The following is a 26,539-nucleotide window of genomic DNA, read 5'->3' on the forward strand; positions in this document are numbered from 1 at the left end:
TACAAAGCAACCATTCTTATGATATAGATCAATCCAATACCACACCCTATGAATATACTGGGTTTGTCTTTTCTTTTTTCCATAATCCAATGCTTCCTCCTATGAACAGACTGGGTTTGTCTTTTTTTCCCATAACTGTTATCATATTGCATACATAATATATTCCATTTTCCATTAAAAGATTGCAAGCATCCTTCTATGTCATTTCTAACCTCCGCATCAACTTTTTAGAAGTTCACGGCTGGATATTATTTGACCTAATGAATACGTCATAATTAGCTTGTTCCCTATAACTGGACATTTAGAGGATTCCATTTTTCTCTATATAGACAATACTAATAAGTACATCTGTGGCATAAACTGTTTCCACGTTTGGTTTCTTAGCAAAGATTCTCAAAGATGTATACAGACTTTTTTAAGGCTATAGATATTAGTCACCAAAAGAATTTTGCCATTAGGAACCTAGAAATGCAAAGTATTTAAACAACAAAACCCCCCACATCTCCTCCCCTTTGAGTAAATGTGAATGTGAAGGGAGATGAGTTAAGAGGCAGTCTCTTCCCCAAATCTTATGATTCTGAGAAATTTCTCACATCCACAAGGTAGGATAGAATGTATATATCCACAACATTTATTTTTTATTGATAACAGTGATGGAAACAAATTTAATTTTTACAAAGTATTTTTTTTTAAATTTACTTTATCTATTTTATTTTTGGCTGCGTTGGGTCTTTGTTGCTGTGCACAGGCTTTTCTCTGGTTCCAGTGAGGAGGGGCTACTCTTTGTTGTGATGCGCGGGCTTCTCATTGCACAGCACGGGCTCTAAGTGCGTGGGCTTCAGTAGTTGTGGCACGGGGGCTCAGTAGTTGTGGCTTGAGGGCTCTAGAGCGCAGGCTCAGTAGCTCAGTAGTTGTGGCCCACAGGCTTAGTTACTCCACGGCACGTGGGATCTTCCCGGACCAGGGCTCAAACCCGTGTCCCCTGCACTGGCAGGCAGATTCTTAACCACTGCGCCACTTGGCTGCGTTGGGTCTTTGTTGCTGTGCACAGGCTTTTCTCTGGTTCCAGTGAGGAGGGGCTACTCTTTGTTGTGATGCGCGGGCTTCTCATTGCAATGGCTTCTCGTTGCACAGCACGGGCTCTAAGTGCGTGGGCTTCAGTAGTTGTGGCACGGGGGCTCAGTAGTTGTGGCTTGAGGGCTCTAGAGCGCAGGCTCAGTAGCTCAGTAGTTGTGGCCCACAGGCTTAGTTACTCCACGGCACGTGGGATCTTCCCGGACCAGGGCTCAAACCCGTGTCCCCTGCACTGGCAGGCAGATTCTTAACCACTGCGCCACCAGGGAAGCCCTTATAAAATACTTTTATGCTATTTTCTTTTCTGGTGGACAATTAAAAATACATAATAAACATATTGTACATTTTAATTTTTAAAAAACTCTCAACAGGACTTTTCAACTTTTAATATACATTCACAGTCTGTATTAATAGTATTCTACATTTATCAAATGAACTTACTTTTACAAAAGAAAACTACCAACATGATAAGCATTTCATATGTAAAGTATGAACTGTCGCTAGACTATGCCACTGGACCATAAGACTGAAAACAATCTCACTACTTTATAGTAATACCTAATACTTCAGTGTTCACTGCACCCTGAATCAATTATATGTGTCTAATCCAGAAAGACAAATGTAGTTCACAATTTCCAGATCAAAATTAAGATGCAGCACACAAGCAGAGAATGTACTAAATCCTCCCATTCTCTTCCTGTAAAAATGGCTGACTTTTATAAGTCAAATGAAACTTTGTAAGTAAGTACTGTATGGAAAATATGATGTTTTGCTTCCTGAAGTATAAGACTTTAAAGTTATTGGGTTAAACTATAACATATGAATATTTTATTCATTAACCTAAAATGTATTTCATAATTTAAAACAAATCCCCAAAGAGTCTCAGAAAAGATCATCATTTCCCAACCCATCCCCTCTGTTTCTGTAGATATGCAGAAAAAGAGAAAGCAAATTTGTGGATGGGGAGACTCATAAAGATATCACCATTTACTCCCTTCCAAACTATTTCAACTCATGCTGATTTCTCCCTTCTACCACCCAAATATGTAATTATATATTGTTTTCTAATTATTTCAGGTATGCAGTTGTCACAAAGATGACCATGTGGTCTTCTTTCTACGGAAGAGACATCATGACAAAAGTATCTTTCCACTCTCAACTCACGTGCCTCTCTTCAAAGTTTGAGATTTCAGAGAAATGAGCCAGATTCAAACTGCCATCTATATTGTTGGACACTTCCTATTTCTGGATTGTTCTAATCTGCTTGCCTTTGTTTCCCTAATTCCTTGATATGCCAATTGTGGATATCCTTTCTTCTCTGGCACCAGTTTAAGAATAAGGGGAATATTTCTTAATTTTCTCATAAATTGGTTTTGAGGTTTGGAATTGAGGTTCTATTAGAAAAGTTTACCTCCTTCTTATTTTTCCTCCAATTTAAAACAGATCATAGGGGCTAAACCAGAAACATAAAACAATTATTTTAAAATGACTCATATGTTCAGGTCACTCCTTTTTAAATTTTCGGCTGTGTTGGGTGTTCGTTGCTATGCGTTGGCTTTTCTCTCATTGCAGTGAGCAGGGGCCACTCATCGTTGCAATGCGTGGGATTCTCCTTGAGGTGGCTTCTCTTGTTGGGGTGCATGGGCTTCAGTAGTTGCAGCGTGTGAGCTCAGTACTTGTGGCACGTGGACTTCAGTAGTTGTGGCACGCGGGCCCTAGAGAGCATGGGCTTCAGCAGTTGCGGTGTGTGGGCTCAGTAGTTGTGGTGTGCAGGCTTAGTTGCTCTGCAGCACGTGGGATCTTCCCAAATGAGGGATTGAACCCGTGTCCCCTGCACTGGCAGGCGGATTCTTAACCACTGCACCACCAGGGAAATCCTCAAGTCATTCATAAAGATACCAAGAATCAACCAAAGTAAATTTAAAACAGTAAATAGCTACTCAATAGGATGCTTAAGTTCTGAGGCTGTAAAATAAAATGTTCCTTTTTGTTCCTGGATCATTTATATTAAAAAAAAAATCAGCAGCTTCCCGGGTTCGTGCCCCGGTCTGGGAAGATCCCACATGCCGTGGAGCAGCTGGGCCCATGAGCCATGGCCGCTGAGCCTGCGCATCCGGAGCCTGTGCTCCGCAATGGGAGAGGTCACAACAGTGAGAGGCCCGCGTACCACAAACAAAACAAAACAAAACATCATGTACACTTACCTTACATAAAACTTCAACAGGTGTGGACATCTTCTTTTCGCTAATTTTTTCATACTTTTGCTTCTTTGTTGCAGCCTGTGGAGAGTAAGAATCAAAGTACACAGATATACTCAGTATTAGGAGAAGAATCTTACTAGTTTAACATACTACACATAAAAGGAAACTTGAGATTCAAGAGAAATCATAACCTAGAATAAAAAAGAAATCAAAGTATAATACATGTAATCTCCTTTTCCTAAACTGTTAACTTTTCACATGACTTTCTGCTTCAAGAACGTTTTTTAGCTATTAGTAAAGGGTGAGTTTAACAGGAATATGATTTAAGTACAAATGGGTGGAGTCAAATTTGAAATGAGATTTCTTAACCCACATTCAACAGGGCAAAATAAGCAGATCAATACCAAATACATGTGCGTGCCCATCATTTAGTGACATCAATAACTGGTGTTATTTTTCCAGTGTAAAAATATTCACATTGGATAAAGCTACCCACACATTGAGCAATTTGTCAAGCTCACAGATGCTCAATAAATATAGGGACCATTTACCTTTAAAGGACCAATAAAGCATCTAAACAGCCATTAAATTCTTGGACACAGTAATTTATCATTACCATACAAATACTCACAAAAGTAATGGTAAAACTCCTAATTAATGGAAACAAGTAAAATGTTAGGACAATTAAATAATATAGCTAGTATTACTGGATAAACTAGTTCTACCGTACATAAAAGTACACATTTTCAACATAATAGCAACACATCAAAATGAGAAAGTCTCCACCTTTCTTAGCCCATGTCAAGTTCCTTCCAGGTAAAGCTACTGGTTACCAATGGGTACCTGCTAATTGTCCCAAATGAAACTGTTCCTCAAGTGTGACTGTGAGAGTCTATTAACCTAATTATTACTGAAACGATCAGATTTCATTTTACCAATAAAAGGTAAAAATAAAGTCATTCACTCTCAGAAAACCTCATACTTGACAGGGACATTAAAGGTCATCTCCAATGTGTATTTGTATTCTTAAAACAAAAAGCTGGTGATGTGAGTCTGGTTTACCTTTAGTCCTTGCCATGGCAGGCTGGTTCTATTAAAATACATCAAAACATATCCTAATGATTCCATGTCATCTCGGCGACTAGAAAAGAAAATGTAAATTTAAAGGCTGGAATTATTGTGAAGAACATGTGAAAGAAAGCCAGGTACACAAGAAAAAATGTTTCCAAGCAAGGAGGAAAGTAATTTGGTATCTTGTGCAAGAAGTTACTCAGTTAAGGTAATTTAAAAAAAGAGTTCCTAATGGGTTACTTCTAAACAAAATTTCCTCACAGAATCCAAAATTATAAAATCCAACACGATCCTGCAACTTAACTTTTAAAGAGCAAAAAGAATTTAGCTAAATAACTTTCTAAATGAGGTTAATAAAGATGGAAGAACCATCTAGCAGGACCTAAGTTTTGCAGATGCTCACAAAGATTATTTAGGGATAACGCTGAAAAAATTAACAACTTAAAGCTAATTAAACATCTATATGAATATATACACAAACACACATATACATACACACTTATACACATATTCAGACAGATACATGTATTTAAGGACTGGTAATGGCCTACAGAAGATGTGAAACTATAGTTTAATCAAGGGTACTCAGATATTCATGGCTATTCCCTAAGCTTAAAAACTCATTCTCATGAAGTTCCCTAACCTGGAAGCATATCATTTCTATGCTTATTTTAAGGAGCAAAAAGAAAAATGATTGACAAAAGATGAAAGTAGATGAAAAACTAGAATTCAAGTCAGAAAATAGACCACAGAAATTATGACAATGTTTAAACTAAATCCTATTCATTTATGTAGGGGTGGAAGAGTAGAACAGGGGATGGTCCACCAACCACATTTTGGTTTATTAGGAATCAGATAACATTTTCCTCGTAAAAATAACCAATACATTCTTCCCCTAAACTCAACTTGCATCACTAACATATAAAAAGCCCAAGATCAGTATTAAGAAAAAAAGTATTGTCTTTAGCTGCAAAAAGAAACATAAAGTTGCATTTATGCTTCTAATTTCCATCATGCAATATTTTCTGCTCAAAAGACAAGCTTCAACAAAGAAAACAAAAAGGCCTCATTTAATCGGCTTCTCTGCACTGTCCAAAGCAGCAGGTAAAAGGATTAATAAGTGTCTTTCAAATCTTCAGCCAAGAAACATCTTTAGATATTGTAAGAAACTAATTAAAATATTTTAAAAAACCCATCAATGGCTTTTGCTATGGATTTGATAAACACATTCAATTTTCAAACTCACCTCTGTTCAATACCAAGATGTGCATTGATGCTAGCATATCGAGCAGTGCCAGTGAGATTTTTATCTTCTCTGTATGGTATGTGTTGCCTTGTCCTGTTGTCTCTGTACTTTTTGGCCAAACCAAAATCAATAAGGAATAACTTCAAAAGAAAATAAAGAGACATTAGGTTTCCAATCTTGTTCAGTTAAACTGCTTCTTACTCATTAAATGGCATCTATTCTATTATGTTCAATTGTATCAAAATAAAGCATCATAAACAGAACAGATAATGAACAAACTTAACACTCCAATAAGGTTTTATTAGTCCTCATCAATAAATCAAGTTAAAAAAATACAGTTAAGTCAAGTGGTTGATCCCTGCCAGCTGAACAATTTCATAGGCCCAGTTCATTACACATTCAGGAGCCTGCCTTTGGAACCTCTAGCACAGTGGAGAAATGTATGCATGCTCAATGGCAGAGTTGCTGACAAGTGTGCTGTATGCCATAATGAAGCCTGACATCCTGTTACACTGGTAAATAAGCATGGGGTTTAAAAAAACTAGACATAAGCTATCTGGAACTCTTCCATTCTACAAAGGCCACTCTTTAGTATGCCAACAGAATGCTCATTATCTAAAATAAGACAACTCTGAAAGTTGTATATTGACAACAAAACCAAGATTTTTATTTATAATAAATAAGCATTTTAAAACAAGCATGCATTTCATTTTATTTCCAACTGACATTTACGCATGTGAGCAGCTTAAGCTTCTGGAAAATATAACAAAGTGATCTAAAGTCTTAAAAAGCACTTAAGTATTTATTTAAATAAAGGTGGCTTACAATCAGCAGTTTAAATGAGCTAACCAGAAACGAAGTAGTATTTTAAAACAAAATAATGTTTAGTGCTGTTTCATTTATATGGTACACAGGGCGTAAGATACTCATTTATAATGTACCTAATTTTTAAAATTAATTCAGGTTTACTCTCCATGATTAAAACTTTTATATGAAGAAGAAAAAAACCAAAAGTATTCTGGGGGGAAAAACCCAAAGTATGTTCATATTTACCTACCTTCTAAATCAAAATAATCTTAACTTAAAATTTTATTTAGCCTTTATCATAAAATCACTTATCAAAAGTTATGTCTACAAAGTTTATCAAGCAAAGCAGGTCTATGTGCTCTTATACTATGTAGCGCTACACTATTTTCTAGTTACACCTGAATTTTGTAGTTTTTCTTCCCATTAGGCTGACATTAGGTTCCTTCTGCTGCAGTTTACAGTCTGTGATGTACTGGGAAACGTGACCACCTAGCCTGTTAGGGTTTGCATCAAAAAATAACTAAAGCAAGTTACTGATTTAAGTGAAAAAGATATGACCAAGTGCTTCTTTTAGGAGGATGAAAAATGCCTATTTCAGGCAGGCACTATAACCTAGCCTTAGTTATACATTGGATGGGAAAGGCTGAGGTTTGAGCTTCTGTAACCATGTTGACAATGAAACACTTATTTTCACCTGGTCTACTACAAAGAATGAAGATTAAATTTTCCGTAAAATCTAACTGGATAATGAAAGCTCCTTAGTATGATTAAACTCACTTCTTGAACAACTGAGTTATTATAAAATAGGGACAGGAAAGTTAATGTTATAAAACACTAAGAGAAATAAAGCTCATACTCTTTAAGTTTCTTTTGATATGAAAACTGGCTCAGTACTCAAATATTAAAATGAGCAAAATATACTTATGTTAAGCAAAACAAAAATTATGACTTAAGTTCTACAGATTCACACTGAAAAGAAAACAAAGGAAAAACAAACACAAAAGGACATCCAGCTTCATGGCATTTAAAAACTCTCCCAAAGAATTATGTGGGTTATGAATAAAAAGTGATTAGGACATAAACTTTCTTCTAAGGATTATTTTCTAAGATTGCTTCCTTTAGTACTCCAAATGGAGGAGAAAACAGGAACAACTCTGACATGGTTATGTCTGATAGTTACATTCATGTCTAGATTCAACAGCTCCATTTGCAACTCAATGACCACTTTCTCACAACTAAAAGACTGCTTTATAAATATTCAGTGTTCACTAGAGTTCTTTCCTTCTACAATTCTAAAGGACAAAAACCTAACTTATTAAGAAAACAAAAATGGACAAACACTACCTTCTTAAGTATCTCAATCTTTAATATCAAAGCAAAAAATTTTTTAATTTTCTCCTCCTATAAAAACTGAAAATGAGTCAAGAAAAGTAATGTCATTGATAAACAAAGGTATCCCATTTTAAGAGCAAACAACTGAAAACTACTTAAAATTAAAAAATTTTTAATCTCTTGATAGTTCATTACCTTCTGGTACCTATCATGCTTCTTTAGTCGCTCTCTGCACTGAATTTAAAACGAGTAAAAACATAAATAATGGGAAATATTTACATGAAACCATGTGATACCAAGGATACAACCCAACAGCCGCAGATATGTAAAGGTAAAACCTAACAAGGAAAACTCAGTATTCAACGTCATAAAATAATGTGTTTTTATAGGTCTGCATAGGCAAAGAGACGTTTAAACTCTTCGGGTGTCAAGCTGCTTTTCTGTGGATTTTAACTACATGTTCTAAGTAAAATCTGTGGCTGTTTTAAAGAATGCAGCATATTTTTCAAAGGAATGTGGAAATGAGTTAATGTTGGGTATGCTGGGATAACTCCATTCAGCAGACGTGCATTTTCTTTAGAAACGCTACTGCCAATTTTAGTTTTTGGTATTTACAACAGATTTTCTCCTAACCAGGAGTCACATTTTCCTGCCCTTCAGAAAATTCACAAGATTACTTTTCCTTATAACCCAGAAAACCTATTATTAAATAATTATGTTATAAAATATAAGTAAAATGTGTGAATGTATATGGGTAAGTAAAAATAGGGCAGTAAAGTTGCCTTACGACGTACCTAATTACCCACCATCCTCCCTCTCTGCCCAACCGAGACCTAGTTACCACAGCTGGTATTTCTTTGTGAATAAAAATAAAATTGAATTCCTGAAACCTTTTTAACAGTGGGAGAACGTAGTTCCTGAAATAATGCTGGGCAGTATGGAAAAGGATTAAATGATTACCCAGATGATACTTGTGGTTTAATAACGGAACTACAAAGTATGCTCACATATCAAATGCAACTTTTTCCCTTTTCTGATTACTTATGTCAATACTTACTTCTCAGTGTATACTAAATTGATAAAGATTCGTTCATTCAGGAGCTTCAAAGATTAAGTACCTAAATGGTGTGAGTTTTAAAAATTATTTTCCCTTGTTTATCTGAAAATTCATCCAGTAATAAAGCTATCTAACTTCTACAGAAGTAAATATGAAGAGTTCTGCTTACATTTAAAAAATATTTGGAAAGTTATTGGAGTGTTTACCCTGCTAAACTCTAAATCATCAGGTTATGCATCTGTTTATCTTATCTATGTGTTACTGATGGTAATTGATAAGTGCTTCAGTTATCGTTATGTTGTTAGAATACAGTATATTCTAGTTCCAGAGCATAGAATGCTCTTTAAGCATTTTATGCCACTTGTTTGAAGCTGAGAGAATTCTTATATTGAGGTAATCAATTCTAGAAAAACTAGATCTGAAATCTGATCTACACTTACCTAAAGTATGCTAGGGGAAGGGGAAGAGTTGACGCAGAATATCATCATTCAGCAGTAATGCAACTCCAAATTATTTTTAAAAATTGAACAGTCTATCTCAAGATTACCATTAGGTAAAGAATTTCAATGGCAGACCAACACATTTCCTCATGTGGATGTTAGAGATCTAAACATAATCCTGTTTTCATTTAGGTTTTCTCTAAATTTTACAAACTTTAAGCAAAAGCCACAAAGAAACATCTTAGTAATGTTATATGTTTGCCAAGTATGTCTGAATAATGCCAACGTAAGAGGTGCTTGAGCAAGATCTACATTCTCCAGAATTAAAACAAAACAAAAATAATCAAAATAAAACAATAAGAAAGAAAAGCACATGAATTTGGGATTGAGGTTGGAATAGGAGACAGTTTCAGACCTGGTTTAATCCTGAGAAAGATGGGTCCTGAGAAGTACTAACAGTCATGCTTCTTTTCCTCTTCCCCACTGGAGATTCTAAACACTAAACAGACAATAGAGGGTGGCAGTGCATCAAACAGTATTGCTTACATTGCAACAATGGCCGGCGCAGACAGGCAACACCGAGGCATTAGAGAAAGAACAGGGTAGCCAAATGCCATCCTTCTTCCACCAAGCACTGTAGCTTCTCAGTTTTCCAAATAAGAATCACATGCTTAAGAACATTTGAATTCTGGAAAATACTCAGGTTTTTAATGCCACTATATTGTGTCACTGCCTGAAACAGGGATAGCAATGGTGACATTTGGCTCTTTAATTTATTAATAAAAAAGGGGGGAATTTGGATCTGCAATCTTTGGTACCACAATCTGCCCTTCCCCTAAAAAAGATTGTACAGGGGAAAAAAATCTTCAGTAAGGAAGAGGTAGAAGGCATTTAGTCACCTTAAAATTTATTTTCATAAGCATGCAGGGCTGATTACTGGAAGAGATGAGCAAATTCACTACGATTGGAGTGACTACTCCTAAATATCAAATTCAGAACAATTTTCCAAATAAGAAATTTGACTTTAAAAATCAACCTCAAAAGTGCCCCCCTCCCCAACTCTTTACCCACAAATAGAAAACTACTGAACAAGCTGACCAAAGAATCCAGTCTCATACCACTGGCATATTTCAAACTACAATACAGAAAACACTAAAAACCAACTACATAAACAAAACACTAATCTAAAATGTTCAAGAACAACATTTAGAATTTGAATCTTAGGTAAAACATTTCTAACCCTAGGGTCTCTCTGAATCTGTTTAACAGCAAAGCAGCTTCACAATATTCTTTTTAATATCTCTAAAAGAGGATACAAGATTCCACTGCACTTCTAACCCTAGGGTCTCTCTGAATCTGTTTAACAGCAAAGCAGCTTCACAATATTCTTTTTAATATCTCTAAAAGAGGATACAAGATTCTAAAAAGGTTTACGTATCACTGGTCAATTTGGATTTCCTAACACAACTATGTGATTAATAAGCTATTTTAAAGGGGGGAAAAAAAGCAAAGAGGTATTATCTAGGCCATCATTAAATTTAAGACAAAAAACATGTACTGCAATGTCAACATGCAGAACATGGATCACATGAGGATAATGGGTCTTCAGCAGGAAGAAAATGGGAAGAAAAGGGCTGGGAAATGGTCAAAAGATTAGGGTCATACTGACAAAATTGCCCCCCAAAATTAAGACTAGTAATTTTTCAATTAAATTACCAGGTTTTATAGTAACAATTAAGAACCTGGATGCTTCAAAGAGAGAAGCCACATAACATTAAAAAAAAAAAAAAGATGCAATTGGGAATGGCAAGAAAGGTTATATGTAGATTTAAACACCTTCTATTATTTAAAGCTCAGCTTTCAACAAAAAAATTTAAATTCCTAAAACTTGGTCAGACCAACATTAATGTCTCACGCATTAACAAATAACACCAGTTCTAATGGTAATGGCTCCAAGTTGGCATTCATACAGGCAAACAAAGGTAAACATTTATAGCTAGACCTAAAAACACCAAACATTCCCTAATGGTTTAATAAAACAAATGGGAATGTTCCTTCCCAAAACAAAACAAAACAAAAAACACAAAAAACAAAAAACCCCCAAGTTGTCCTGAAGTTGAGAATTTCTATCAGATCATCAGATCGTAACATGCTTAGTGCATTGCCAATGCTGCCTGTCTGCCCGAGCTCAACATTGAATTAATAAAAAAAAGCAATTCACTCAGTAAAACTAATCATTGCAGAAAAAATTCAACACAATTAGTTTTTAACTGCAATCATGCGTCACTAGCTAAAACCCAATCACCCCATAAGTTCAACCATTCTGCAGCCCCCAATGAACACTAATTTTCATTGTATGTATGTTCATTTCACTTGTCTACACTTTCCTTTGAAAAGGAGAGGAGAAGAGGGGTGGAGACCCCACCCAACTTGGCACCCAAATAAGAAACTGTCAACTACTTTTGAAGCAGGCCCAAAAGTTATCCTTTTGAATACACAAATCCAAGGACTGAAGAATTCTCATTATCAACCATGCTTAGTCAGCAAATGTTAACGCCATGGTGACAGATGCGTCAGTAGTTCCCACGCTGGCACAAGCACATATATTACAAAAACCCACACTTCAGAGACAAAGGTTAAAATCTGATTTTTAGCATTCAGGAAGAAAAGTACACGGGGTTTTTTTGGTTTGTTTTTTTTGTTTGCTAGCTATTCGAATGAATGAAAAATAGATACAACTGTTCAATAGTTAAATAATACAGATGATTACATTTCACTATAAAGCCCTTGGAATTTTATATTTCCATATAAATAACTAACCTTGGTTGGGTAAGTTGGAGAGAATTTATTTCAAGTTATTAAGTTAATAGATTATCCTTCTAGTACAATCTTTTAAAGCAATTATCAATAGCAAATTCAACTTACTATGACTCTTAATTTAAAGACTGAAAGTTCACCAAAGCAATTCTTGAAGTTTTTTACTCTGTTCCTTCATGCAAAGAACATGTGACTAACCTTATTACAGTGACGCCCAATACCCATTAAGAAGTTATCTGGTTTAATGTCTCTGTGTATAAAATTCTTTGTATGCACATATTCAATTCTACTGATCATCTGGAAAAAATGGGAGGAGGAGAGAAAATTAAGTGATTTGTATTAAGTGACAAAAGAAAACATTATTTCTCAATTACTTCAATATGCCAATTATTTTTCAAGATCACAGGTATACTTTATTAACTTTATTTAGAGTTCACAAAGACAGTGCTAGTCAAAATTAAAAAGAAAGGGCAACCAGGCACTGCATTTACCTCTAGACTGATGGATATAGAAGCATAAACCAGAAGTGTTCTTTAGGCTTATTCTTTCAATATTAATGATTATAAACATGATAGTAACAAAACATGACCTGATAGCAAAAAATGGTTTTATTTTTAAATTACAAAAGTAATACATTTAGAATTGTTTCAGTTGTTGTAATAAATTATATAAAGTAAAAGCCAATCCTATGCCCCCTGACGTACCTATATAAAAACAGCCTGCTACTGCCCAGATCTATTTCCATGCTCTTATATACGTACACACATAAATTCACTTGTGCTTGGGAGTAAGGGGTGTTGACCAATTGATAAAGTAGCTATAAGTTGTTGTTATTGCTTTAAATTGAAATAGAAGCACTTGTTTTTAACTAATTATAACCCAAACATTCCTGGAAGTTGGTACCATACAATGTAAGCATGTAACTCTTTATACTAATGGGGACATACACATGCTGGGTTTCCTTTCTTGCATGCTTTTTGGACTCTCCCATGATTTTTCTCCATATGATCATAATGGAATCTCCCATGATTTTTCTCCATATGATCATAATATGTATGATCATATTCCAAAACTGAATAATAAACATGCCATTCTAACAAGCTTTTCTTAATTTCTTGGAAATTCTGCCTCGTCAAGTGGTATGGTCTTAGCATTCTTTTTAATGGCTATAAATATTCTAAGGCACAGATGGAAGTAACTCCCCAATTATCCCCTAACTCACAGTATTCCCATTATTTCCAATATTCTCCCAGCATAAATAATAATGCTATTAATAATACTTAAATATATCCTTACCTACTAGTGCTTTTATTTCTATGGGTTATAAATCCCATACTATTATAGCAGAGTTGCTGAGCTGAAAGGTATGTACTTTTTTCATTTTGATAGGTGCCATCAGACTGCCCTTCAAAATACCCTATAACAACTCATTTTTTTCAGCAGTAGTGTTCTTTTTCCCACTAGCAAAGTTATTTCAGTTCTTTCTAAATTTTGCCAATTTGCAAGGTACTGACCTCACTTATTTCCCTAACAGTTTGGAAACCTGCTCGTTTCTACCGACCTTTTGGATTTAGTACTATTCTATGAACTGTCAATCTATACTCGTACAGTATTCTTTTGGCTTGTCCTTTTCTTGCCGATTTTTAAGAATTCTTTGCATACAACAGACAATCTTTTATCAGTCATTTGGTTAAGTAAATAGATTTAAATTTTGAAAAATTTGTCTTAACTCTGGCATCTCTTCTATAATAGTTTTAATTTCCAAATTATCAACTATGTCTACCTTTGCTGTAAAATGCTTACAAGTTGTATTTGAAAGTGTTTTCCATGTGCAAAGGCTGCCAACATTTTCTTTCTACCCATATGTTCTTGCTCTTCTAGTAGTATATGTCAGGATTCTATTTTTTACTTGGCCTCATTTTCTCTAGAGCTTTTATCACCATGGATATACAGATTCTAAATCTTACTCCTCTACCTTGGCAAATGTCTTTTGAAGCCAAATTGTAATCTCTGGCTTAAACTATTCATACTCTCAAGGAAGTAGATGTATACAGTGTTCAAATAGCATCTTTAGGTACAGCAGCAACTCATATATTAAAGAAGTAAAACAAAACCGCCGGCACACTTATGTACATATTTGTCCTAGCTAAGTAATACCCATAATTAAACTATGAGTATTAACTCACGGGAAAGGTGGGGCAAAAGACAAATTAATAGCACAAACTACAGACTACTTCAAGTGTTGCCTGTCATCTACAGAGCAAGACTCAGCTGTTTCCTTCTTAAACAAATGCTTTCCTGCAACCCCCTTTCCTAAATTACATTCTTTCTCTGATGTTACTAGTGTATCCAATATATGTAGACTTCTAAGACAGAACCCTTCCATTTTTCTCCACTAAACTCTATGCTCCTAGAGGGAAGAGACTAGTTCTTATTCTTCTTTGTACATCCCAGTGTTAAGTACAATGGCAGGCCCCGAATAAATGTTCACTGTACGAATGCCTATATGTTACTGAGCCTACAGAATACAAACTCTTTTATTAAGATTCATTCACATGTCATATTAAGAGGTTTTAACCATAAACTCCTTGACATTTACCTATTATCTTTGACCATATTATCTGTTTCCTCAAGGCTTGTTCCTGACCCTATTATTCCCCATCTTAAAATTCTTTAAAACTAATTTTCTTTTTTATTTCCTTTAGTTCAAAAAAATCTAATCTTTGGCTTTAAAACAATTTCATCTAATCTCCAGCCAATGAATAAATCTAATTCATGACATAAAAATTTCCCTGGTTTTGCTGAACTATTACCAATGGCCGAGAATCCCTTACTTCAAGAGCATCTACCTGGCCAAAAATTATTCCTTAAATTACTTCAGTACCTTATTTTCCTCAAAAATACACCTTTTATAAGGATTCAACACGTAATACATAGCATTCAATTTGCTTAATTTAAACAAAATTTCAATATATACACATTTATCTATATTTATATACACACAAACACTCCAAATCCTTTCTTCAAACAAAATCTTATAAGGAAACCTGCTATATTCAACACTAAAACAAATACACTCTATCTGATGGGAGCAGCTTGAAAACTCCTAGTCTACAGGCGAGTAATAAACTAGTATAATCCGCTTTTGTCCTATACCCATGCGAAAACATCTACAAGTCATACTAGAGTAATACACTTGAATGATTATACCTTACTATGGATCTTTTTTGCTGATCCAAACGTTAAACAGTGACACATAGGACTATAATTCTCTGGTTTACACACATTTAAATTATAGTTAAGTAGTGGTAAACAGTAGTATTTCTTAGTTTTTTATTCTCATAAAAGTTTCACATACCTGGTCAGCTAACATAAGTACAGTTTTCATTGTGAACCTTCTTGAACAGAAATTGAAGAGGTCTTCGAGGCTGGGTCCAAGAAGATCCATGACTAGCACATTGTAGTCTTTTTCCTGACCATACCACCTAATAAAATGAAAGGGGGAAAAGGGAGGGCATTATAAAAAGCTGATTATCACTTAACATCACCAAATTTTTAAAAATTTGAATAAGATAGTTTTTCCTCTCAGATTAGGTTTTATTTAAGGTTAAGTTTTCCACTATTCAGTTGATGAACTCACTGACTACATTGCCCAACACAAGGTAAAGAGATTTTTTTCCTGTCAAGCAACCCACTGTCCAATTAAGTCAGTACTTGTGTGGCAGCCTTAACATTCCTCTTAACCAGGGCAGCTGAATTCTATATCCATCCACCACTGATTCCTGAGACCATGGGCAAGTTTCTTAAAATCACCTGGTGTTACTTTTTAACTGAAGAAATGAAGGAGATTCTACTAGTCATTCCAAAACATTTCAGAAAGCAAAAATCCCTTTTACTAAAACTCATGTTCCATTTCCTACCAAGTTGTATTAATAAGGAGTCACATTTTTGCTTAGTTCCCGATCACAGAAAACAATCACATTACCACAAAGATGACATTTGCTTTCTACTGGAAGAATCATGCTTTAATTATCCGTTGCTATATTACTGTGGATATACAATTTGTCCCCAATAACTCTAGGAACATCAACTGCTAATTTCAGAGACTACAAGAACTGCAAATCACTGCAATAAATGATTTCAAGTTTCTATATGCCTGTAAGTCTGGTAATTTCCTGAAAATAAGCAGCACTACCATTTTTATTTCAAACTTATCTAGGTTATGAATTTTGCTTGAGGGACATCCCTAGAGGTCCAGTGGTTGGTTGGGACTCCGTGCTTCCACTGCAGGGGGCACAGGTTTGATCGCTGGTCAGGGAACTAAGATCTTTCACGCTGTGTGGCATAGCCCCCCCGCCCCAACCCCCACCAAAAAAAAGGAAAAAGAAAAAGAAAGGCATTTTGCCATTATTTAAACTGTTGAAAAAAAAACAACAACGAGGAAGTTATTTTAAAGCTAGACTGGAGTGATTTCTTTGTTAACTCTAGTAAGAAATGATACCTGGATTTACCATTTGAGAAGTTTATGTGTTTTAAAAATATTCAAAACAGGGAAAAAAGGCTTAAAAAAATCTGTGTCAAAGGCATTAATGAGTATCAGTTTAGTGAAAAACTATTAAGTGTTTTTGGTTTGTTTTATAATTTTATTTATTTTGGGCTGCGTTGGGTCTTCATTGCTGCACGCGGGCTTTCTCTAGTTGCAGCAAGCGGGGGCTACACTTCGTTGTGGTGCGCGGGCTTCTCATTGTGGTGACTGCCCTTGTTGCGGAGCATGGGCTCTAGGCGCACAGGCTTCAGTAGGTGCGGCTCACGGGCTCTAGAGCACAGGCTCAGTAGGTGCGGCTCACGGGCTCTAGAGCACAGGCTCAGTAGGTGCGGCTCACGGGCTCTAGAGCACAGGCTCAGTAGGTGCGGCTCACGGGCTCTAGAGCACAGGCTCAGTAGGTGCGGCTCACGGGCTCTAGATGGGCTTAGCTGCTCCGCGGCATGTGGGATCTTCCTGGAGCAGGGATCGAACCCATGTCGCCTTCATTGGCAGGCGGATTCTTAACCACTGCGCCAAGGAAGTACCCTGTTTAGTGTTTTTAGTGCTATTTCTTTTTTAAAATTTTGCTCTAATATGTTATTTTGTTATAAAAGAAAACTAAGACTGAAACTAGAGAATGGGGATTTAGTATCTTAATAACTATATTTTTCTAGAAAATGCAAAACCAGCTACTTAAGCATGGTCTCATATTCAGATCCAATGAATACGCTCCCTAGAATCTTATGTAAAAGATCTTAAGATGACTAGGCTTAAAAAGCTCACATTCCTTCCTATGCTTTTGCTTCAGCTGTTCCCGAGGACTACTACTTCACAAACACGATACACGAATAACTACCATCGAACGCACAAAGGAATTCATTTTCACATGTCTTTGCAGAAAAAGGTAGCCTGATGGGGAAAGTTCTGCTTAACCTTATAGAGACTGTGCCCACTAACCTAAGAAAAGCAACAGATGTACCAATCTGCTAATGGCAGAGTTGAACTGCCCTTACTGTATCTAAAACTATGTTCAAAGCTGCTGCAATTATCCCTTCTCAATCCTTTATTTTCCATATAGGAATTCAACACCCTTCACATACATTCCAACATTTATCAACACTTGAAAGAAAGCTCACAGTGGTGGGTTTAAGAATCTGCCTTCCAATGCAGGGGAGACGGGTTTGATCCCTGGTCAGGGAACTAAGATCCCACATGCCACGGGGCAATTAAGCCTGCGTGCCACAACTACTGAGCCCTTGCACCACAAATAGAAGCCCGTGAGCAGAAATAAAGAGCCCGCTCGCCACGATGAAAGATCCCACGTGCCACAAGTAAGACCCGACACAGCCAAATAAATAAATAAATATTAAAAAAAAAAAAGATAAGTGATGAACAAAGTGAATAGGTTACATTCTCCTTTCCTGATTCCTCTGTTTTGTTTTCCTTCTCTTTTTTCTTCTTTCTTTACTTAATGGCAGAGGCAAATCTGTGCTAGGAAGTGGTCAGAAACTTCAAAACCAGTCCTTGCCATTATAAACATCCAATACTAAGAATTATGGCAGATTGTTAATATAAAAATCTAATTTATCTAGGTTTTAAAGAAAAATAAATGATTCTATACAAAAACACCAAATCCAGAAAGAGCTAAGGAAGTGATGGGAAGTCACTAAAAATCAAAGGCAAAAGAGCAAGCACAAATCACTCTCATAAGACTACATCTCACGTCTACATCAACAAATTTGTACCAATGGCTCCCTAACAAAATTACAATAAAGTGAATTTTACAACCATCCGACCCAAACTACAAACTTGAAATGTCAAAGGCACAAATTCATACTTCACATCTTCATGCAACCACACAATTTCATAAAGCACTTTGTGGGAAGTCATGTAAAGTAAGCCTTTAACAGAATACTCTCATAATAATTAGAAACAAGGGGGAATTAGATGAATTCGGAAACACACTTTAAAAAAACAAACAAGTTATCAGGCATTTTTCTCCTTACTGCTAAAGTGTATGAGTTTAAGACACAGCCCCTATTCTCAATATCAAGAAGACAATCCACAAAAAAACAACTAAAACATAAATGATTCAAAGGCATTTTCCTTCATGGTGCAACTACGGCACTTCTAAAATAATTAGGTCTTTCCGCTTAGAAATTGGTATGCTTAGAAACTGGTATTATAACTCCTTAAACCTAAGTGACAGGTGTTTCTTTCATTCTTCCTTTTGATCTCAAGGAATATATAACTTATTTCTCTAAACCTAACACCTCACACCCTCCCCATCTGTGCTTTCCACCTGTGTAACCCATCCCGACATTATTACACACAGATTAGGAGCAAGGAACAGCCTTCTGCTTATCCAAATCCTACTTACTCAGTTTCTACCTTCACCTCCACGTTTTCCACTTTTATTCTGCAAGCTGCTAAGTCTCCATTTTCAATTGCAACATCCTAATACCCAGCTGCCAAAGAAATCTTAAGTAGCCTATCCCACATTGGTCTCCCGTTTCACAGAATTCCTATAGCCACCGACTACTGCTTATATCCAAGATCTAACCCCTTGACAATACAAATATTCAGGTACTGTTACTTTGGCATTTCTCTCTCTACACCTGTAAGATAAAACTTACTGTTTGTCTTATGTCTTCACAGAACCTGGGTAATAAGCAAGCACTAAGCTGATTCTGAGATCATTTAAGTTTGCAGACAATCTGAAACCCACAAACATGAAAACCTCACTCCTATTCTCCACTTTCTAGGTGCCTTCAACCAGAAACTCAGGTCTTATCTTTAGACATTTTTCAACATAAGCAGCAATGTGTTGTTACTAAGTACACTATGGTAAAGTAATGTGCACATTGTAGGTAACTCAGATACTTACGAGATTAAAAACAAACTGGTTTGATTTGGACCTTATTCTTCCTAATAGTTTCAAAAGATGCAGAAGAATCAAGTAATTTAATGGATGAAAGTTAAAAAAAAAGGGGGGGGGGCAGGATCTCATTTAATATTTGTTTGTTTCAAATCAATGTCTTTAGACTTAGTGTTGCCTGACCAATCAAGGAAGTAGGCCAAGGAATGAGCTCGCAACTTAGAAAACCATCATTTCTTACTGAGAGCATAAAAAAAGGTACCTTAAGGTCTGAAGCAGGATCTCATTTAATGTTTGTTTCAAATCAATGTCTTTAGATTTAGTGTTGCCTGACCAATCAAGGAAGTAGGCCAAGGAATGAGCTCGCAACTTAGAAAACCATCATTTCTTACTGAGAGCATAAAAAAAGGTACCTTAAGGTCTGAAGAAGATGCTAAGAGAAGGCAAGGTCCATCTCTCTGATATTATTTCCTTCCTATAAACCCATATCCAAACTAATTCTAGTTAAAAAACTAAGAAACAGATAGAAAGCACAAGCCTAAGATAATACATGCACAAGTCAATGGGGTTGACCAAAAAATGCTAACAGAATTCAGAAAAAGCAAACGATCAGTGGGAACTACATCTGTCCAAAGAAAGAAACCTAGTGAAAATGGTCTGTTACCAGTCAGATCCTGAAGGAGGGATAATATTTTGATAGGTAAGGTAGAAAAAGATGTGCTAAGGGCTTCCGTGGTGGCGCAGTGGTTAAGAATCCACCTGCCAATGCAGGGGACATGGGTTCGAGCCCTGGTCTGAGAAGATCCCATATGCCGCGGAGCAGCTAAGCCTGTGTGCCACAACTACTGAGCCTGCGCTCTAGAGCCCGCGAACCACAACTACTGAAGCCCGCACACCTAGAGCCCGTGCTCCACAGCAAGAGAAGCCACTGCAATGAGAAGCCCGCGCACCACAAAGAAGAGCAGACCCCACTCGCTGCAACTAGAGAAACCCTGTGTGCAGCAATGAAGACCCAACACAGCCAAAAATAAATAAATAAATAAATTAAAAAAAAAAAAAAAAAAGATGTGCTAGGCAGAGGCAATAGACCATGGGCTCGCATAAAGGGGTTAATCAAAGTGACTGATAGGGACTTCCCTGGTGGCGTAGTGGTTGAGAGTCCGCCTGCCAATGCAAGGGACATGGGTTCAGGCCCTGGTTGGGGAAGATCCCACATGCCGCATAGCGGGTAAGCCCATGTGCCACAACTGGCTGAGCTTGCGCTCTGGAGACTGCGAGCCACAACTACTGAAGCCCGTGTGCCTGGGGCTTCTGCTCCGCAGCGTGAGAGGTCACCTCGGTGAGAGGCCACCTCGGTGAGAGGCCCACACACTGCAATGAGGAGTGGCCACCACTTGCCTCAACTGGAGAGGGCCCGCGCACAGCAACAAAGACCCAATGCAGCCAAAAATAAAAATAAATAAATTTATTTATTAAAAAAGTGACCCGGGCCGGGAAGGTCCCACATACCGCGGAGCGGCTGGGCCCGTGAACCATGGCCGCTGAGCCTGCGCGTCCGGAGCCTGTGCTCCGCAACGGGAGAGGCCACAACAGAGGGAGGCCCGCATACCACACACACACACACACACACACAAAAAGAGTGATACATGTCTCCCATTTAAGGCTTTATTTGCACCTGGAAACTTTACTCTTCAGGACTAAAATGAACTTTATTCTCAACCTCACCAGACTCTTGAATACCAGGCTAATGTGCTTTAAATTCTATAGATAATTGAGGAATTATCGGTAGACTATGGCTGGGACATAATATAATTAAGTATTAAGAGCTGGCCTTGGTATCGGTATGCAACATGGAAACTGGGGAGTAGGGGAAAGAGTGACAATGACATGAGAACCAATTAGAAGAGTTATATTATAGCTGAAGAAGTGGAGCTAGAGGTTTCTTTTCTCTAATAAATCTCGATGAAAATGGAAATAGCTTAGAAAAGAAATAAAATGACTGAAATGAAATATTTTAGGTATTGCTATGAGACCCAAGGACTTCCAAGAATAGTAAATCAGTGTAATTATCGTAAATACTCAGTTCAGATTAAAGGACCTAACCATGCCTATAACAATAACAAAGAAAAAAGAACATTTGTTTAACGTAGGTCCTCCCCCTCTGACTTGATTGGTGACTGTTAATTTTATGCATCAACCCGACTGGGCTAAGGGATTCTGAAAAAGCTGATAAAACATAAAACAGTATGTGAAAGTATCTCCAGAAGAGATTAGCGTCTGAATGACAGGCTAAGTAAAGAAAATCACCCTCCCTAAAGTGGGGTACCTGAACAGAATAAAAAGGCAGAGGAAGAGAAATTTCCCTCTCTGCTAGAGCTGAAACATTCATCTTCCATGTTCTGCTCTAGGGCATCCGTGCTCCTGGTTTTCAGACCTTAGGACTCAAACTGGGACGTAAATCATTGGCTCCCCTGGTCTCAGGCCTTTAGGCTTGATCCAGAACTACACTGCTGGTTTTCCTGGGCTTCCAGCTTATAGACCACAGGTCATGGAACTTCCTCTTTTTTTTTTTTTTTTTGAATTTTATTTTTTATACAGCAGGTTCTTATTAGTTATCTATTTTATACATATTAGTGTATATACGTCAGTCAAAATCTCCCAATTAATCCCCCCACCCCCCCCCACCACCACTTTACCTCCTTGGTGTCCACGTTTGTTCTCTACATCTGTGTCTCTATTTCTGCCCTGAAAAGCGGTTCATCTGTACCATTTTTCTAGGTTCCACATATATGCGTTAATATACGATATTTGTTTTTCTCTGACTTACTTCACTCTGTATGAGTCTCTAAATCCATCCACGTCTCTACAAATAACCCAATTTTGTTCCTTTTTGTGGTTGAGTAATATTCTATTGTATATATGTACCACATCTTTATCCATTCGTCTGTCGATAGGCATTTAGTTTGCTTCAAGGTGATGGGAGTTCTTAGCGTCCATAATAGTGTGAGCAAATCCCTCATAATAAGTCTCTGTCTACCTATAAATATATCTCACTTTATTGCTCTTTTCAGGTATCACGTTTTTTTACAAATTGTGGCAACCCGGCCTTGAACAAAGCCATCGGCACCATTTTTTCAACAGCATATGCTCACTTTGTGTCTTTGTCACATTTTCATTATTTTTATATTTTCGTTATTATTGTATTTGTTATGGTGATGATCTGTGATCTTTATTTTTGATGTTATTATTGCAAAAAGTTGCCACTCGCTGAAAGCGCAGATGATAGTTAGCACTTTTTGGCAATAAAGTATTTTTAAATTAAGGTAGGTACAATTTTTTTGGACATAATGCTATCGCACACCTAACAGACTACAGTATAGTGTAAACATAATTTTAATGCACTGGGAAACCAAAATATTCGTGTGACTTTGCTTTACTGTGGTATTCTGGAACTGAAACCATAGTAACTCTGAGATATGCCTGTATATATGATCCATCGGTTCTATTTCTTTGGAGAATCCTAGTATAATGGGGCGGCCATTTTATGTGTTGTTCACAACTCTATATTCCCAGCATCCAGCACAATGCCTTACATGCAGGAAATGCTCAGTAACATTTGCTGAATTAAAGAATAAAAAGCTGTATTAGAGGTTTTTACCAGGCTAGGGCATGCCTGACGTGGCAGATGAGGAAAACAAAACAAGGAATACAGAAATACTCCCTGTACCGAAGGTATAAAGTCATCAGGAAGCATCTACTCATCTTTGATTCAAATAAGCCAAATAATTATAAAAGTTTAGAACTGACAGTCGTAACAGATAAATGTCTTTTCCTATGCCATTTATCTTCCCATCTTTAGATTATTAATGTCAGAGTCTTCACTGAACTAAAAGTATGAGCACTGAATCAGTGCTGTAATATACCCATTTTCATAGCATCTACATTCTCAAAGACAGTGTATCTCAAACTTTGTCTCTTGCCAACTTATCATCATCCAACTTTTATGTCCTTTTTATGAGGGTAGAAATTAAGGACCTGGTCTAGTACAATCTCGCTCAACTCTAAGAACAAGCTCAAATTCCCCCTTTAGGTTGCTACTGCTAACAGTTCCAGCCATCCTACTCTCTTTTGTCTGAATTCCTTTTAATGTTCCTATACATTAATGTTTATGTGCACCATCCTTAACAGTAGAATTTTGCCTTTCATAATATTCTAAAAACTATAGATAGCTCTTCTTGCCATCCTTCAACAGCACCCAAATTACCATGGGCCCAAAAAAATCACCTACAGGCAATTCTTGTTTATCTTTTCCTGTATCTTTCTTCTTGCTTCTCATTGTAATCATGCCATGTTGCCTTCTTTTCCCTTTTTGTTTTGTTTCTGGGTGAGTGTGTCGGGGTTAACAATTCATTTAAAACAGTTAAGAAAGGCACTTCCTACTTCCCCTCTCCTCCTAAATTACCAGTTCAACAGCAGGCGACCCTCAAACCACAACACAAGCCCTGAATTCTCAATTTAAATTCCTGAGTCTCAAAAGTCACCAATCCTCCTAGTACTGCATTCAATAGTTGATTACTTCTGAAAGGTGGAAGCATCTATGAACTTGAGTCTTAAGACACTGTAACCCTTTAACCTAGAATTGTTAGTACTTATTAAGCTCCATTTTATTAATGGCATTCATCATGAAAACAGAACTATGATGCACAGCTTTGACTACATTTTGATTCATGTAACTCTTCAGTGCTTCTGAAGAAGAACTAGACACAAGACTAAAATGTGGGTCACCTCCTGATTTTCTATTAACTCTTGGTATACAAGATTGCTGTGTAACTCTCATTCTCCTTGTCTCCCCATATTTGCTCCTTAGATTTGTGGCCTTCGTTTTACTTTGAATACCTAGGTACCTAGAATTTAACGAACTAAATTTTTCTCTTGCCATCAGAAATTTAAGACTGGGCTTCCCTGGTGGTGCAGTGGTTCAGAATCTGCCTGCCAAGGTAGGGGACACGGGTTCGAGCCCTGGTCCAGGAAGATCCCACATGCTGCGGAGCAACTAAGCCCGTGCGCGCCACAACTACTGAAGCCCTTGTGCCTAGAGCCCGTGCTCCCCAACAAGAGAAGCCACCATAATGAGAAGCCCGCGCACCCCAACGAGGAGTAGCCCCTGCTCACCGCAACTAGAGAAAGCCCACGTGCAGCAACGAAGACCCAATACAGCCAAAAAAAAAAAAAAAATTTAAGACCATCAATCTATTTCCTCCTCTTGCAATTTCATTTAAAACAGAATTCATATTTTATAAGGTCAGTAACACAAAATTTTTATTCATAATGCTTTGGATTTACAACTTGCAGAAATACCTTTAAAATGGTTTGGGATCCAGAGCATTTTCACTAGAGAGAGACACTCATTGCTGCTATTTGGCTACTGCAGGGAACTGGAAAATCAGGTTTAATAAAGAAAAGAGACACTAAGTTTTCTGGTGAATTAAGCAACTAGAACCAGAAACACAAATACCGATTAGACCGATTTCTCCATACTAAAAACTGATTTAGATGTTAAGTAAGAAAAGAACCACAGCTTTAGCTGTGGGTATGGTGATCAGAGTAATAATTCTGATAATATGATGATTTCAAGAAATTTTAGATATTAATTCTATCTTTTACTTCACTGAACCTTTCCCAGAACTTTCCTAGGTCTTCCAAACCTTTTTTAATTGGCTAATTTCCCCACCCTTACAATCTCACACCCCTGGGGAGGGCATTGATAAGCATAGAAGTAATTTAAAATTGAACAAGACTAGAAAGGTAAAAGAAAATAAATACTGGAAATCCACCGGGAGACCAATCCTGCATCAAATGTATTTAGCTACAATAACCAAGAACTTGCCCAAACAAGTTGTGTGTGGGTGGGTGGGAGGTCCTAGTTCTACACCAAGTGTTCTGAATCTTTTTTGTGGTCATGGATCCCCCATCTTTGGTAGTCTAATGAGGCCTATTGATCCCTTCTCAGAGTATTTTAAATGCATAAAATAAAATACATAGCATTATAAAGAAAACCAATTTTAGAGAAATTCAGTTACCATAAAATTACTTTAAAATCAATCTTGATATACAGTAGAGAAAAGACAGCCTCTTCAATAAGTGGTGCTGGGAAAACTGGACAGCTACATGTACAAGTATGAAATTAGAACACTCCCTAACACCATACACAAAAATAAACTCAAAATGGGTTAAAGACCTAAATGTAAGGCCAGACACTATCAAACTCTTAGAGGAAAACATAGGCAGAACACTCTATGACATAAATCACAGCAAGATCCTTTTTGACCCATCTCCTAGAGAAATGGAAATAAAAACAAAAATAAACAAATGAGACCGAATGAAACTTAAAAGCTTTTGCACAGCAAAGGAAACCATCAAAAAGACAACCCTCAGAATGGGGGAAAATATTTGCAAATGAAGCAACTGACAAAGGATTAATATCCAAAATTTATAAGCAACTCATGCAGCTCAATAACAAAAAAACAAACAACCCAATCCAAAAATGGGCAGAAGAACTAAATAGACATTTCTCCAAAGAAGATATACAGATCGCCAACAAACACATGAAAGAATGCTCAACATCATTAATCATTAGAGAAATGCAAATCAAAACTACAATGATATCATCTCACACCAGTCAGAATGGCCATCACCAAAAAATCTAGAAACAATAAATGCTGGATAGGGTGTGGAGAAAAGGGAACACTTTTGCACCTTGGTGGGAATGTAAATTGATACAGCCACCATGGAGGTTCCTTAAAAAACTACAAATAGAACTACCATACAACCCGGCAATCCCACTACTGGGTATATACTCTGAGAAAACCATAATTCAAAGAGTCATGTGGGTGGATAGCTAGTGGGAAGCAGCCGCATGGCACAGGGAGATCAGCTAGGTGGTTTGTGACCACCTAGAGGGGTGGGATGGGAGGGTGGGATAGGGAGGGAGACGCAAGAGGGAAGAGATATGGGAACATATGTATATGTATAACTGATTCACTTTGATGTAAAGCAGAAACTAACACACCATTGTAAAGCAATTATACTCC

At 37.0% G+C, this 26,539-nt stretch overlaps 1 protein-coding gene across 7 annotated transcripts in view; it reads right to left on the reverse strand.

Annotated features, from left to right (window-relative positions):
* CSNK1A1 (casein kinase 1 alpha 1) overlaps positions 1–26,539 on the reverse strand; it is a 40,940-nt gene that overhangs the window by 11,546 nt on the left and 2,855 nt on the right. For 4 of the 7 annotated variants that reach the window (XR_003681070.2, XM_028493363.2, XM_028493366.2 and 1 more), the window contains exons 2-7: positions 15,404–15,530; positions 12,244–12,342; positions 9,644–9,727; positions 5,593–5,732; positions 4,338–4,416; positions 3,279–3,353 (exon numbers count right to left, since the gene is read on the reverse strand). Coding sequence is in view for 5 of the 7 variants with exons in the window: in XM_028493363.2 (XP_028349164.1) it covers positions 3,279–3,353; positions 4,338–4,416; positions 5,593–5,732; positions 9,644–9,727; positions 12,244–12,342; positions 15,404–15,493 (567 nt within the window). In the remaining 2 variants the exon portion in view is untranslated. The remainder of the gene's footprint in view (positions 1–3,278; positions 3,354–4,337; positions 4,417–5,592; positions 5,733–9,643; positions 9,728–12,243; positions 12,343–15,403; positions 15,531–26,539) is intronic. The other 3 variants (XR_003681071.2, XM_028493367.2, XM_028493368.2) reach the window with 1 other exon arrangement.

Source organism: Physeter macrocephalus, chromosome 8, assembly GCF_002837175.3.
Source record: "Physeter macrocephalus isolate SW-GA chromosome 8, ASM283717v5, whole genome shotgun sequence".
Lineage (NCBI taxonomy): Eukaryota > Metazoa > Chordata > Mammalia > Artiodactyla > Physeteridae > Physeter > Physeter macrocephalus.